The sequence below is a fragment of the Puntigrus tetrazona genome, chromosome 1, assembly GCF_018831695.1.
Source record: "Puntigrus tetrazona isolate hp1 chromosome 1, ASM1883169v1, whole genome shotgun sequence".
NCBI classification, from domain to species: Eukaryota; Metazoa; Chordata; class Actinopteri; order Cypriniformes; family Cyprinidae; genus Puntigrus; species Puntigrus tetrazona.
The window spans coordinates 21,908,078-21,922,488 of NC_056699.1; the positions used below are offsets into that span (position 1 = coordinate 21,908,078).

At 36.4% G+C, this 14,411-nt stretch overlaps 2 protein-coding genes across 3 annotated transcripts; both read left to right on the forward strand.

Moving 5' to 3' along the window:
* The first annotated feature begins 68 nt into the window (after positions 1 to 68).
* On the forward strand, positions 69 to 5,503 carry btr01 (bloodthirsty-related gene family, member 1). Its single transcript, XM_043249876.1, has 8 exons — positions 69 to 187; positions 1,178 to 1,793; positions 1,866 to 1,961; positions 2,552 to 2,785; positions 2,921 to 3,068; positions 3,340 to 3,384; positions 4,228 to 4,254; positions 4,373 to 5,503. The coding sequence occupies exons 1-8, from the start codon at positions 84 to 86 to the stop codon at positions 4,906 to 4,908; spliced, it is 1,806 nt and encodes a 601-aa protein (XP_043105811.1). The 5' UTR covers positions 69 to 83; the 3' UTR covers positions 4,909 to 5,503.
* Positions 5,504 to 5,920: 417 nt separating this feature from the next.
* Positions 5,921 to 12,729, forward strand: si:ch211-151p13.8 (uncharacterized protein LOC562078 homolog). Of its 2 annotated transcripts, none has more exons than XM_043249887.1 (6): positions 5,921 to 6,161; positions 7,869 to 8,016; positions 8,240 to 8,373; positions 8,478 to 8,628; positions 10,047 to 10,172; positions 11,301 to 12,729. In XM_043249887.1, exons 2-6 carry the CDS (start codon positions 7,950 to 7,952, stop codon positions 11,369 to 11,371), a joined length of 549 nt encoding a protein of 182 aa, XP_043105822.1. In that variant the 5' UTR covers positions 5,921 to 6,161; positions 7,869 to 7,949; the 3' UTR covers positions 11,372 to 12,729. The 2 variants fall into 2 exon arrangements, with proteins under 2 accessions (XP_043105822.1, XP_043105827.1); XM_043249892.1 differs by having other exon boundaries at positions 5,968 to 6,161; positions 7,869 to 7,976.
* The last annotated feature ends 1,682 nt before the right edge of the window (positions 12,730 to 14,411 follow it).

Here is a 14,411-nt window from a genome sequence, read left to right on the forward strand (position 1 = left end):
CTTTAAAATCTCTACAAAATAAAACTCCTTGCACTTGTCTGACTGGTTGGATCAGCAGCCAGGTGTGTGCTTGGTCTGTTGGTATGCCGACACACCTGTTTCCAGGAGGTCTCCACTTCATAGTGAACGTGTCCTATGTGCCACATCCTGAGCGGAACAGGAGAGAGGAGAAAAGGACAGAAAAGAGGTTCGTTTTTAAATATATGTAGGCTAATTTGTCTTTTAAATTGTATTCCCAAAAGTGTACATAGTTAGTGTGTGTGTGTGTGTGTGAAGGTGTTTATGTAAGGTTGGGTTGTACTTTATGTACCTGTCCTGTCTAAATTGATTACATGTAACTGAAATCTTAATACTTTGTAAATGCAGCATATTTGTATTATTACTAATACTGATTTTGTTTACACGTTCCTAATAAGAGGCCTTTGTCAGAAGCAGCCCTACAGCATGATTATAGAGTACAAGATATTTCATGAAGCATGTGATTGTTCTTTACTGCTAAGAATATGTAAACGAGTATTTTCTGGTTCTTGGTTTTTCTGACATCCTGTTTTCAAGCTCAGTTTTTACATTACGTAATGATGAAACGGCTGCTCCTAGATCAGCTTTGTTGTAGCTGGTCTGACTTCATTCCAACATTTCAGTTACTAGTAGTTTAGAACGGCTTTTTGAAAATGATGAAAATAATTTTTGGAATGATCATATGTAGTATATACACTATATATGCTATTACGCACTGTTACACTGTTATGCTCACTAAGGCTGCATGTTTTAAAATATTGAAAATGTAATTTATTCCTGTGATGGCAGAACTGAATTTTCAGCTTCATTACTCCAATCTTCACTGTTGACATTATCCTTTAGAAATGATTTCAGTATGCGGATTTGGTGCTCAAGAAACATTTGTTAGCAGTAGTAGTATACATATTTAAAAGTTTTTACTGTATGTAATATTTTGTGGAAACCATGTTATAATGCAATTCAAAAGTTTGCAGTATTATTAATAATACAATTATTATTGTAATGTTTTTTTTACAATTCAAAGTAATAACTGAGCTACAATAATAATAACAAAAAAAAATGCTAAGCATCAAAGCAGCATATTAGAATGATTTCTGAATGATCACGTGACATTAATGGCTGCTAAAAATCTGCTTTTCTCTGTGCATTTCGCTTTCAGGTACACAATGTCATTTCCTGGCGAATTCCTGTCAGAGGAGCAGTTTACCTGCTCTATTTGCTTAGACGTCTTCACCAATCCTGTCTCCATACCCTGCGGTCACAGCTTCTGCTCATCATGCATCACGTCCTACTGGGAGGGCCAGGGAAAAAGCTGCTTCTGTCCTCTGTGCAAGGAAAGCTTCCGCAAGCGTCCCGAGCTCCACATCAATCACACGCTCAAGGAGATCACAGAGCAGTTTAAACGGATGGCCGAGACTACGATGAGCGCACCAAGGAGCGCACCTGCAGATTCACCCTCTAACCCATTCTCTGCACCCAAGCCTGTGGTGCAGAACAGGCTGCCCAGTGGCCTCCTGCCAGAAATGAGGAGCCGCTTCCAAAAAAATGAGCCTTTGACATCCAACGATGCTCCTTCTCTCCCTCCTACCAAGACACCTAAGCGAAACTTTAGCGTTAGTGGAGTGAATTCCATTGGGCCACAGTGTCCCATACATGGGCATAGTTTGGAGCTGCTCTGTAAGACTGACCAGATGTGTATTTGCACGACATGTGCAGAGAGGGAACATTACGGGCATTCTGTCATAGAAGCCAAGAGAGAGATGAACATCAAGAAGGTTAGTGTGAGAATGTGCTTCAATGAGAAGTAATATTGAGCGCCTGCGTTAACAATTTGTATCTCTGCTCAGTCTCAGCTGCGTATCTTGGAGGTGGAGCTACAAGGATTGATCACAGTCCGTGAGAGGAAGATAGAGGAGATCCAGACGTCACTTGCAGAAATTCAAGTATGCGCTTCTATGCATTCCCAACACACTCAGAAGATATAAAAAAATAATTAGGTTTTCCTGTAAGATTGGGTTGTCAATACTTATTTCAATTTTTTAAAGAATGTTCGTATTTTAAAACAATGATTTGCTAAAGTACTACTAAAAAAAAACAAAGCACAGCATAAAGGTAGTCATGTATCTTCAAAGCTTGTTGCAAAATCTGCATGAGAAAATCTTTAATCCTTATACGCAAATGTATTCCCACTGGATTTAACCAAGGAAAATACACCTTGGCGTTATAGTGCACACTGTCAGGATTTACTAAAGATGCTCAGTAAAGAATTGGTGCTAAAAAAGCCAAGCACCTGACCTTATTGAATATGCGTTTCAAAATGTATGGGATGAGAGTATTAAAGTAAATTTTTGCGCTTTTCAATTTACTGGTATTCGTGCCATTATTTTAAGCCCCAAAAAAGCATGTTTTGAATATGAATATAATATTCTCCCCAATACTTTTTTCAATAGAAAAATTCATATGGGTTTTCATTCTCTTAATTCTCTTAATTGTCTGCAGCATTTTCTTCTTTGCCTCGTTTGTTTGCTTTAAGGTGAATGCAGAGCGAGAGAAAGCAGGTACAGCGAGTATGTTTGCTGAGTTAACGCAAGCTGTTGAGAAGTCCCAGGCAGAACTTCTGGAAGTGGTGGAGATGGGACAGCGGGCTGCAGAACTTCGCTCTCAGGCCTTCATACGTGACCTGCAGACGGAGATCTCTGAACTCAGAAATAGATGCAGCACCATCAATCAGTTGACCCAGTCCCAAGATCATGTTTCCTTCTTCAAGGTAAAACCAGACTATTGGTATTTGAGAACTTGTCTCATGTATCTGCTTTAACCTGTCAAATACCAGTTGTACTGTTTGTTTTATGTTTATTACCCCAGCATATGTAATATTTAATATAATGCTGTTTCTTTTCAGACATATCCAGGTTACAGTAGTTTACCTGAGACAAGGAGCTGGGAAGAAGTGGCCTTGACCCCTGACCCCACTGCAGGAGCAGTCCTGAGAAATGTCACTCAGATGGTGGAGGAGGTTCAGGAAGCCTTGAGAAGACTGTCTGCAATCTGTAAGACAAAGTTTCTTCACGAACAGATCATTTATGTACACTTTCATTGCATACTTATTGCTTTTTCTGTAGACTAGTACATAAATATTTTTTCTCTTTTTATATATATTTCTTTAAATATTGTATCTGTGACCAGAGTGTCATCTTCTTTGAATCAAAAGCACTTCAGATGGTTCACCACACAAAACAAATTATTTGTTTGAATTTTGATCTTTGCATGTGCACATAACTGTTTTTTCAGTCATGTTTATGGTATGTATTGTTGTGTCAGGTTTGCGACCTTCCACAGGAAACCCACAGGAAATATATCAACAAAGTAAGTTTTTTTTTTTTAATTCTCAATTTTCCAGGTTCAATAGTAATCTTATCATTCAAATAAAAGGGTTTAAAGGGTTAGTTCATCCTAAAATGAAAATTCTGTCATTAATTACTCACCCTCATGTAAGACCTCTGTTTATCTTCGGAACACAAATTAACTTTTTTTATGAAATTGGAGAGCTATCCGTAGACAGAAACACAACTGAAATGAACCAGGTCCAGAAAAGTAGTAAATACGTTGGTGAAACAAGATTACCAATGCATGCTGATTACATCATAATTTTCACCTTTGGGGTGAAAACTAACTCTTTAAAGGCATCATTGACTATGAACATTATTGGTTCCTTTGGCAAATTATTTGTCAATGACGAATTGAATGCAAATGCACTACGTAATTATATTTAATTAGCATTAATTAAATATATTTTCATATATGTTGATAATATTATAACAAAATACACTATAGGTCATACATTTGGAATAACTGAGTAATATAGTAATAATTATATAGTAATATTCTGAAATACCTTTATATTTTATCATTTGAAAGAACTGTTTTCTATTTTCATATATTTTTAAACATATGTTTTTACTGTGATTGCAATTTTCAGCATGTATACTTTACTCTTCATACATGGTCCTTTATAAATCAGTCTTATATGCTGATTTGATGCTTAAGTATTAATAATGGTCCTCGTTATTGATGTTGAGAACTGTTTTTGCTGCCTAATATTCCAACCTTTTGACAGAGTGACCCTGTGTTGTACAAAGCAAGCTTATTTCTGCGATTTTTTACATTTTATTTTAAAAGCAATATTTTTCTTCTTTCTTCTGACTGTAGAAGTGTGGAGAGTGCAAGAATATGCAAGTATGAAATCATTTTTGACGCCGCACATCATTAGATCTTTCATATATTTGCTATTTCTGTCACCTTTTGTACGTCTGCAAATATTCCGTTTTTAACTCTGTCCTCTTTCTCTCCTCAGTGGACGTGACCCTGGATCGAGACTCAGCCCACCCGCGTCTGATTATCTCTGATGATTGCAAACAGGTTCACTGCAGTGACCGCTACCAGACGGTGCCAGACACAATTGAGCGGTTTGACCGTGTGGTTTGTGTACTTGGACGCCAAGGTATAAGCTCCGGCTGCCATTACTGGGAGGTTGTGGTGGGTGAGAAGACGGACTGGGATTTGGGCATTGCTAGTCGCTCCATCAACAGGAAAGGAAAAATAGTCGCAAACCCAGCTAATGGATTTTGGTTTTTAAGTCTACGAGACAAGCATGAATACGTCTTCCGCACAGAACCATCGGTGGCTATAGTTGTACACCCAAAACCACAGCGGGTCGGCGTGTATGTGGACTTTGAAAAAGGTCAATTGTCCTTTTATAATGCAGATACAAAGTCACTGATATTTACCTTCACAGACTCCTTTGCAGATATTTTATATCCTTTTTTCAGCCCATGCACAAACAAATCTGGAAAAAACGATGCCCCGCTTATCATATGTCCTGCCTATTGAGCTAACCCAGTCTGACGGACTGAAAAATAAAAGAATAGTGGGATGTGTGTGAAAAAAAAGCTTAATTCCCGCCCAACATTATTTAATTCCAAATGACGCGAATTAATATGGTTTTAATTTACAATCCATGAGATCATTTCATTTAATCTTTTTTTTATATATTCAAGAAAACATTAAACAGTTAATCCTAATAGACTATTTGATTATACTTAAAACAATAATTATGAAGTGTAAATGATTGCCAAGGCTTGAAATTTGGGATTCAGTTTGACACCGAATACAGGATTAGATGGTGATGGAGATCTGATTGTAAAATAACCTACCTTTAGTATTTAGCTCGAACAAGCATAAACATTTATCATATTAAAATATTCAAATTTTGTACATCATAAAACAAAAATAAATGTGAATATACAGTATATAGGCAACTGCATCTCTTCTATTTCAATGTTGTCTTTACTCTCTGGTTTTCTAGAGTTCATATTATGGGATTATGGTTATGGAGGACAAAGGCCAAAAGAGTACAGTACAGCAACAGTAGCTGCGGCTTTAAAGAGATAGCTCACCCAAAAATACATCAGTTCAGCAAATTCAATCTTTGATGCATGTTTAAATTCACTGATGTCTATGCAGGGTCAAGAGAGCTCTGGGATTTCATTAAAGATATGTTAATTTGTGTTCCTATGATGAACAGAGGTTTTGTGGGTTTGGAACGACACTGTGAGTAAGTATAATGACAGAATTTTCATTTTTTTTGGATACATTTTTGCTTTAAGCTCGCACAATTGTTACTAATAAAAAATAATGTCATAATTTCAACTTTATGTTTCCAAATACTTTTGTGTAAAAGCAACTAGTTCGGTTATAAAACAACTGTACGTTGGCGGTGTGCGTTCCCATCAAAGCAGTTGACCATATATTGTTTTTCATGCTGTATCTGTGGTCATCTATATCAGTTTTACGTGCGGTCACCGGCTCGGCTCACCTCTGCCCAAAACCAATGATATTCAGGGGTTCTGCTAAGTAAGGCACTGGTCCGGACCTCTCGCCTCCACATTTTGCGTATACATGATGAGGGAGAGGTAGAAAAAGGGAGCTAGACGTTAAGTAACCATCAGTAACCAATGGCTGTAGCTCCTTTCTTGTGACCGCGCTCATCGTCAGACCCGCACGCTGCGTTTGAGGGGACTGATGGCACAGCGCTTCAGGCAACGCCACAAACCTGCTTCCACCGTACAGCACATGCGAGACAGGTAAGTTTGATTTCCGGTTAAAATTATTTAGATTTTCAGCTATATGTGTGTGTGTTCTGTGAGCACGCGTACATTTTAAATCCACGCTCGTTTTTTTTTTCTAAGAGGGAGCTATAAATAGAAGCCTCACAATACCGTTCTATTAAATAGTTCCGCATGAGCCGCCTTGAGACATTTTTTTCTCCAAGGTGCATTCATGACGACAAGTCAAGCAGAAGGTAAATAATTATTATACAAAATGCGCGTAATTTTGGCTTATCACTTTCTCTTTTAATGTAGAGTTGTTATTTTTTTTTTCTGTCAGTGGTGGCTAACGGGACACTGGCACGCGACGCTCAGTGTTCTCCCATTTTTACACAGACCATAACATGCTGTACTTTAATAAATTATGAACGAGATCGTCAGGCGCTGCCTTCGAAGGGTTTGTTTATCCGGCAAAGGCGGACTCCTCGGGGACCGCCTATATCTGATATAGACATCTCTATAACTTGCATCGTCCATCTCAGTGATTATTGTTGCATAAGCCGCTTTTTTCTTATCGTCATATTTGACGTGATTTTGCAGGGGTGCTTTGGAAGAATGGCTGGAAATAAGTCAGTCGGGATGAGCGCGGTATCATAAGCCTCTTTAGTTTGAATGTGAGTGTCATTCTCTGAAATAACCTTGACTGAACTGGCGTAATGACCCCGATTAAAGCCAAAGATTTTCATGTTGAAATTGCTGTTTATGTCACTATTAATCAGGATGGGTCTGGAGTCCCATCTGCGTGCATGATCTACAAATAAATCTACAGGGGAGAAAATCAGGGTTTACCTCTCTGCAGGTTTGTACATAGAGTTCTACTCCCATCATTTTTAGTAGAAAAACAGCTTAGAAGTTGAACGTTTTGGAGATTCATTCAATAATTTAACAAATACACAAATTGAATTGCTATATAAAGATACACGCGTTTTAAAATCAACAGCCATTTTGAATAAAATCAATTGGTGTTCTCTAAAAAAACATTTTATACAGAGAGGGTCCATCCGTCATGAGTGTAGCCATGTTGAGATCACGTGACCAGCCGTATCTCGTGATTCTCGGTTAAATAATAATAATGTTTATTTTATATACCTTTTTAAAAAATGCTATATTCCTTTCTATTTATGCTGCGAATAATTAGTTTATTGTATCATAGACAGACATAGGCTATAATGTAGCATGAGGCAGATAAAAAGATTAATTCAAAATGAATAAAACAAAGCATTAAATATTTGCTTCGATATAAAACAACAGCAATAAAATTGCACCCATGCTGAATGGTGTCAATATAAAGTCTGGAACTGAGTTTGGGGCAAACAAGGAAACATCCGAATGGGGTTTTGGCTTAATAGAAGGCCTCGTGAAGGACAACTCGTATGATTCACCATATTAACCTCATTTATGATAATAAAGCATTACAGTTGTGGGGGACCTCCATCCTGTGGCGCCGAACCCAGCAGGACTGTGCTGCAAAGCCAATGAAATGCAAATCAAGAATGCTCGTGGGATGCACAATTAATAATTTAGAACTTGGGGAAATAACGTGCATGCAATTTAAATATCTTGAAATCCTAAATAGGCCTGCATATATACTGTATGTTCATCAGGGAATAGGACATTATGGTACATTATCGTACAAACTGATCATAGCTTACATAACTCACAGCGCCTTCTGTTCTTCCGCAGGGGTCATTCTCTCTGACTGTCTGTTATTTAGAGATGATATTAAATTGACGCCAATCATCATCCCTGGATTTCCCTGGCCTTATGTTGACATGGCAACAGGAAGGAAAAGTCAGTGTCTTTTCTGGGTTCATAACGTCTATCGGAATATGTGTGTATGCATTTTTAAAATAATATTTAGTAATATTTAATATTTCTTTTAAATTAATTTGATACATTTATCCTTTCTCTCGTCATTTAACACTTGCAGTGTGTGTTGGTTCTAACAACTCTCCCACACGGGGTTCAGCCTGCATTAATCATCGCAGCATGTATCATCTGGTCCTGTATCCATCTCTGTGATCCTAACTCCACCCCTGTTTTCTCTTCGCCAGGCTCCACTTCAAAAGGTGGAGTTCGTTTCCCCGATGAGGAGGAAGACGCTCCCATTAACAATAGCTGTGATGAAAAGCTTCAGGATAAAGTCATCACTGCTCTTCCAGAACCTGATGGCGCATACCTCGTAAAGGTGAAAACATTGCTTTCCAAAAAAGAACGTGCAAAATAATAAAGCAAAGAAAAAACGAACAGTATTCAGGACGTGTTTCATTGACTGCTAAACTCTGTATCCAGGTGGGATTTTTAAGGAGCCATCACAAATACGAAATCGTCTTTTCTTTGCCACAAGTACCAACACTAGGCAAAGACGTCTCCCTTTCTCCTGCCCTACGCACTACTGCAAAACCACGACTACGTGCGACACGCATCACACCGCGCCCTGAGGGTATGTTTTTGTAGTGTTCTTGTGTGTGTAAGCCATTTCAGAAAGATTGTGTTTATGCAAACGTATGAAATCTGTACATGCAATTAAATTTTTGGGTTTTTTTACGCAATGATTTGCATGCACAAAATCCCATAGTACTGAATATGGCATGTATAACAATTCACAGCATCTTAATAAATAAAACTTTTGTGTTGCATTTGTAATAAGAATATTAAAAATGCTTGCAAAAAATATGTTATCATTTATTACATTTTTATAATGCATTTAGTATTACCAGAAAAATTTGATTATGTTTAGTAACATATAATATATTATATTATAAATATCTCATTATATTTAATAAACCAACTTAAAGATCACGTTATTTCTTGAAATTTTGTCAAAAATATACAAGTGTGTGTGTGTGTGTACAAAATCTCATAGTACTGTACAGTTACAACAGAATATGTACAATTCAATACATAGCACCTTCATAAATTGAGTAAATAGTACACCCCCAATGCACATTCTTTATTCATTATTATATAGATTTGTAGAGTTAAAAAATGTAGAATTTTACTTTTTCCAACCAATTTATTTGAACTCATCTGGCATTGCGATTTAATTTTTCATGGTTTCATGGTTTACCAGGTGGATTTTAACAAACAATTAGAGCGATCATGCATATAGTATTCTGTCATTTATCAAAGTCTTCATACAACCCTTGCATTCTCATTTATTCACATAAGCCTTATTAAGAGGTTAAACAGTTAGTTAAACAGACACTTTTTAAACTGAAGCTACATACAGGAGACTTGGCCCATTATAGTTAGAGTCTCACTGGAGCAACCTGGGTTAAGTGGGGCCGCAAGATTAATGAACAATACCAGCAGGCTTTAAACCACCTTAGTCTTGTTAGGGACTCAACAAGAAACCTTAGAGAAAACAGTCCAAATAAGGCTTCCTTGACTCAATAAATGATGAGAAATTTCAGAAAACTGCAGCTATGATTAAAAAACTATTTAAACAAGGTTGTAAAAACGTAAGCATGCACTATCAGAACCCCTAAGATCGTAATAAAACATCAAGCCAAATGCGAGACGTCATGTTACGATCAATAGTCACACTCCTATTTCAGTCCGTCATCGATCTCTCCATTAGCTGAAACTCACTTAGAGCGTTTATTGTAGTGTCATTTTTCCCACAGTTGAATCTCTAGGGACCAAGATGATCTAGGGATCTGCAATTTGTATTCTAAAAGAAGCCGCAAGCACTTTGCAGTTAGGTGATTGTTTCTCTGATGATTTCAGTCTTCCTATCTTATCCTGGTCACTCAGGCGCTTCCATTTATTGTCCTTGTCATTTTGTGTTATCTTTGTACTCTTCTGTATCTGTATTGATCCCACACGTTCCCATTCATCTTCCTGCGCTCTTTTAAGGGGGAGTGAGGGTGGTGTGTGAGTACAGCGCTCAGCAGGAGGGAGTGGTGCAAGAAGAACTCACCCTGGTCAATAGGAGCAGAAGGGACAGCAGTGTCCGAGTTCGGTTACAGGCCAGAGTCATGGGTGAGGATGCTTTAAAAACCATGCAAAACCAATACAGCTGTTCTCATACTACCAAAAATTATGTTTTGATATATTTACAGTAGAAAATTTACTAAATATCTTCATGGAACATGTAGGGATGCAATAAATCGGAATAGTTTTTTGCCTTTTTTTCGGACGATTTTTACATCACAATCATTGGCGAACATTTAATTTGTGCATAACAAACGTGCATAAAAAACATATACCTAGAAGCGAGCAGCCGTTGGTGTACTGGCACACAAATTAAGTTGAAATTAAGCTGAATTTGCATGCACTTTTGTAAAGTAAGAGGTTAATGTCAGTTCTGTACAGGATGCCTTTTATTTTACTTTGAAATGATTGATTTAATTCGATAAAAAAACACCTGTTTTAACTTCTTTGTTTGATTTGTTTGACTAAACGTTATTTGATATAACGTTTTGGATTCATTTATTTACAGCATTCTGGGTTTATTAAGTTTCACTGGTAAAGACCTTTTTTCTATACACAAATTTAAAAAACAAATGCTGAATGCTGATTAAGTAACATCTTTGTTTGAGCTGTTGAATGTGTGTTGATTGTGTTGTTTGGATTGTAACTATGCAGTTGTTGCCTTTTCATTTCGCAAGGTTACAGCTCATGTTTTAATTTAAGAACAGCTTTGCATAGTTTCAACCCAATTTAAAAACAAAAGCTAAATGCTGATGTCAGTACCATCCATGTTTGTATTGATTGTACTTACACTCTCGGAAAAAAAAGGTACAAAAGTTGTCACTGGATCAGTACCTTTTTAGAAGGCAGATGTTTGTACCTAAAATGTCCATTTTGGTACCTTAAAGGTACACATAAGTACTTAAAGTGTACATATTTAAACCTAATAGGTACAAAATTGCACCTTTTAAAAAGGTATCGCCCCAGTGACAGCTTTTGTACCTTTATTTCTGAGAAAGTACTGCGCAGATGCTGCCATTATTTTCAGATGGTTATTGTTTTCAATAGCCAAAAGCCAGTTTGTTTGTTCCACACAGTGTTTAGCTTGCTATTGCTACAAATATACCCGTGCTACTTATGACGGGTTTCGTGGTCCAGAGTTACAAATAAGAAACAAACTCTTTTTTTTTTATATAGATCGCCACCACGGGACACCAATGTTACTCGATGGAGTGCGATGTGTTGGTGAAGAAAAAGCTGCAAAATAATGGCACCGAGAAGATGAAGAAATCGGGTTGCTTGTGTAAATGATATAAAAATATCGTATAGAATAAACCAAAATGAATGAATGCACATGTGAATGTGAACAACCTGTCACACGCCCATTCACAGAGGATCTGTGTCTGCACTAAAACAAAAATAGAGCCACTATTTTAGAGTCTATATATCGCAGGTCTGCTAATGGTATCACAAATTCAGCTTTAGTTTTTAACAGAATTTTAAAGGTTACAGATTTTTTATTACTTTAAAATTATATCAAAAAGCAATTTAAAAATAAAGCAATATCAACGCATCTGCAAACACTACTTGAACCCAATGCCTGAAGGTGGAATGTATGTATAATCATGTGCATAAAACACTGTATATACATGATTATAATCATATGTCATCCTCTTGCTTAAATGCTTTGCAACCATAATCAGTCCTTCCGAGATACATTTCTCAAATATAATGTGATTTGTTAATAAAAACCTAGGCTGTATAAATCATTTGTTGAATGCTTCGTGCACAAATAATTTTAATTTTGGCCTTCCCAATAAATAACATGGCAACTCGTACTATTATCGTACCAAGAGGAAACAGTGCCACCTAGTGGTCAAAAGAAAACGCGATAAACGTGCTTTTTAATAATTTAGAGTCATTATTTTTATCTTTTTATATTTAATGAGCGTCCAGTGTCTTGGTCTAAACTTTCTTGTATAGTCGACAGGATTTTTTGCCACTCTTACTGTAAAATTCATCTTCGCCACACAATTACCAGCACAACAGACAAACTTCAAATAAAAAAAAATAATACTTAAAAGACAGACAATCGAAATATATAAAATCGCACTTTTCTCAGCTTGTTCATTTTAAATCTTACATCTAAACCAATACACGTCCAAAACCTTTTACGTATACTTAATAGCGTTTACAGCGTGTTTTTGCTGTGGATAGTAACACACACATAATTGTGTAAAAAGGATCTCGCCTAATTATTAGCTTGTAAAAACAATGAGCAAGGGTAGCACCTTCTAACAACTCTAGATGGCGTTAATTCCTGTGCTAGTCTACAACTGAAAAAAAAAACGGGATGGTAAAACAAGCTGAAGATGTGCATTCTCTGTACACTCATGTGGAAACCACTGAGAAGTATTGTAATTGACCAAAAAGACATTCCTAACTAAAAAAAACACACAAAACTGCACGTAGTAATAACAAAGTGTACTGGCTCTACTGGTCTGAAATCATGTGTTCAGAATGTTCTTGAGAAAAGGAAGGCTTTAAGGAAGTGCATAGCAGAAGACACACTAATGTCATAACATCAACAAAAAAAATGAAATACAAATAAAATATAACAACCTTGTTTCATTGCATTGACTTTTGTTTTTGACAGAGGCTAGTTTTCTTCTTTATTTCTCTATTGTCCAGAACATATTTGACTTGATGTTTGATAGGATTATATATGGATTAGCACATCCGGTCATGGTAACCTCTTTGAGCCTGCCTTTTTGTTTAAATTCTTACAGTGAAAATCTTTACTATCAGGGCAGGTGAGCTTTGTTGGAGGTCGGCTTCCTGCTATTGCTAAAATCATTCGAGCACTGTTATTGCAGTAAATACAGCATCAAAAATCTGTTTCTGCTACGAAAGTAATATTTTTCAGGTAAATGCATCATAAAACATAATTCTGGGAGTTGTACAGTTCAACTGCAGGGCAGCATTTTAGAGGATGTTTTTGATAAAATATATTGAATCTTTTAATATGAATTTTAAAGGCATTACATTCCTTAAATAACAAATTTTACTTTTAATTGATTTAATAAATACATTTTAAAGACGTGGGAATACAGTGGCCCTAAAAAGCAATGTATGTCATTATACATACATACATATATACATACATCACATACAGAGTATCAATCCAAGCAGCGCCTGCAAACAAATGAGGCTGGATTTTTTTTTTCTCAGAAATAACTTCATCTTTAAAATAACCTTTTTATGCATAATCTTTAATTAAAGTATTCACTGTCACAAATGATATGTTAACTAATTTATTTTTTGTAACAGAGCACTTTAAATTTTTCGAAACAGCCATAATTTCTTGTTAGAAGTTCCTTGATGAACCTGTTTATCTCTTTTTGGATGTCTTTGAGATCTACTTTAATGGAAAGAATCCTTGCCCTTCGGTTCAACCAGTTAAATCACTTTTAATTTGTCTGAAAGTCAACACCGAGGATCATTCTCATTGGCTGCGCTGCTGCTGTTCATGCTTGCACATCATGCTCACAGGTATGTCGGACGCATGAATGAGACGTAAGTGGTGATAAACATTGCTGGTAAGGAAATATCGAGCTGTTGCTTTGAAGGTGCTATCAGAATAGGCTTTTTTTTTTTTTTAAAGGGACTGGAAAATAAGATCAAAGTTAGATGTTTAGTGTAATCAGACCACAATATCAGTATGGAGATCACAATATGGCTCCATGTCCAAATTTGTAATTTGACCCATTTTCAGTGGCTAACAATCAAATGTTGTTCAACTAGGACTGTTGACATGTCAAATATGAAAATAAGAGTGTTAACTCTGGGTTTAGGAATGTACAGCGTGACATGTCAGATTATAAATACCTAGTTTTGTTTGTTAAAAGCAGTTAAACTGAGGAAAATCCCCGAAGCTGATTCAAATATAGAATATTATTGAAACACCACTGAGAGCACCACTTGTGCAGTTTTTTTTTATGTTTACTTATTTTTTGATAAAAAACTTCAATACTTGATAGAAATACTTTCAATACTTTCAATCAAGGGCGGACCAAAAGCCATTAGGCAAAGATAGGCGACCTTGGGCCCCCAAAAGCTAAGGGCCCCTTAACATGCTTTTCATATAAGAGATTTATTACCACGACTGTCAAATATCAATGGAAATGTTTTATTGAGAATTTAGTTGCATCAAAATACAGTATGCGGGCACAGAGATTCAAACTAATTTAATAATAAATGATAAATGTACCTTTTGCATGTAAAGAACCAGTGAGCTGCCCTGTTGTG

Excerpts from the sequence above, each read along its gene's own strand:
- btr01 (XM_043249876.1), top strand. The coding sequence starts at position 84 with ATGCCGACACACCTGTTTCCAGGAGGTCTCCACTTCATAGTGAACGTG. Across the intron at positions 2,786-2,920 it reads ATCATGTTTCCTTCTTCAAG|ACATATCCAGGTTACAGTAG; the intron begins GTAAAACCAGAC and ends GTTTCTTTTCAG. Across the intron at positions 3,069-3,339 it reads GAGAAGACTGTCTGCAATCT|GTTTGCGACCTTCCACAGGA; the intron begins GTAAGACAAAGT and ends TTGTTGTGTCAG.
- si:ch211-151p13.8 (XM_043249887.1), top strand. The coding sequence starts at position 7,950 with ATGTTGACATGGCAACAGGAAGGAAAAGTCAGTGTCTTTTCTGGGTTC. Across the intron at positions 8,017-8,239 it reads CATAACGTCTATCGGAATAT|GCTCCACTTCAAAAGGTGGA; the intron begins GTGTGTATGCAT and ends TCTCTTCGCCAG. Across the intron at positions 8,629-10,046 it reads CATCACACCGCGCCCTGAGG|GGGGAGTGAGGGTGGTGTGT; the intron begins GTATGTTTTTGT and ends CGCTCTTTTAAG.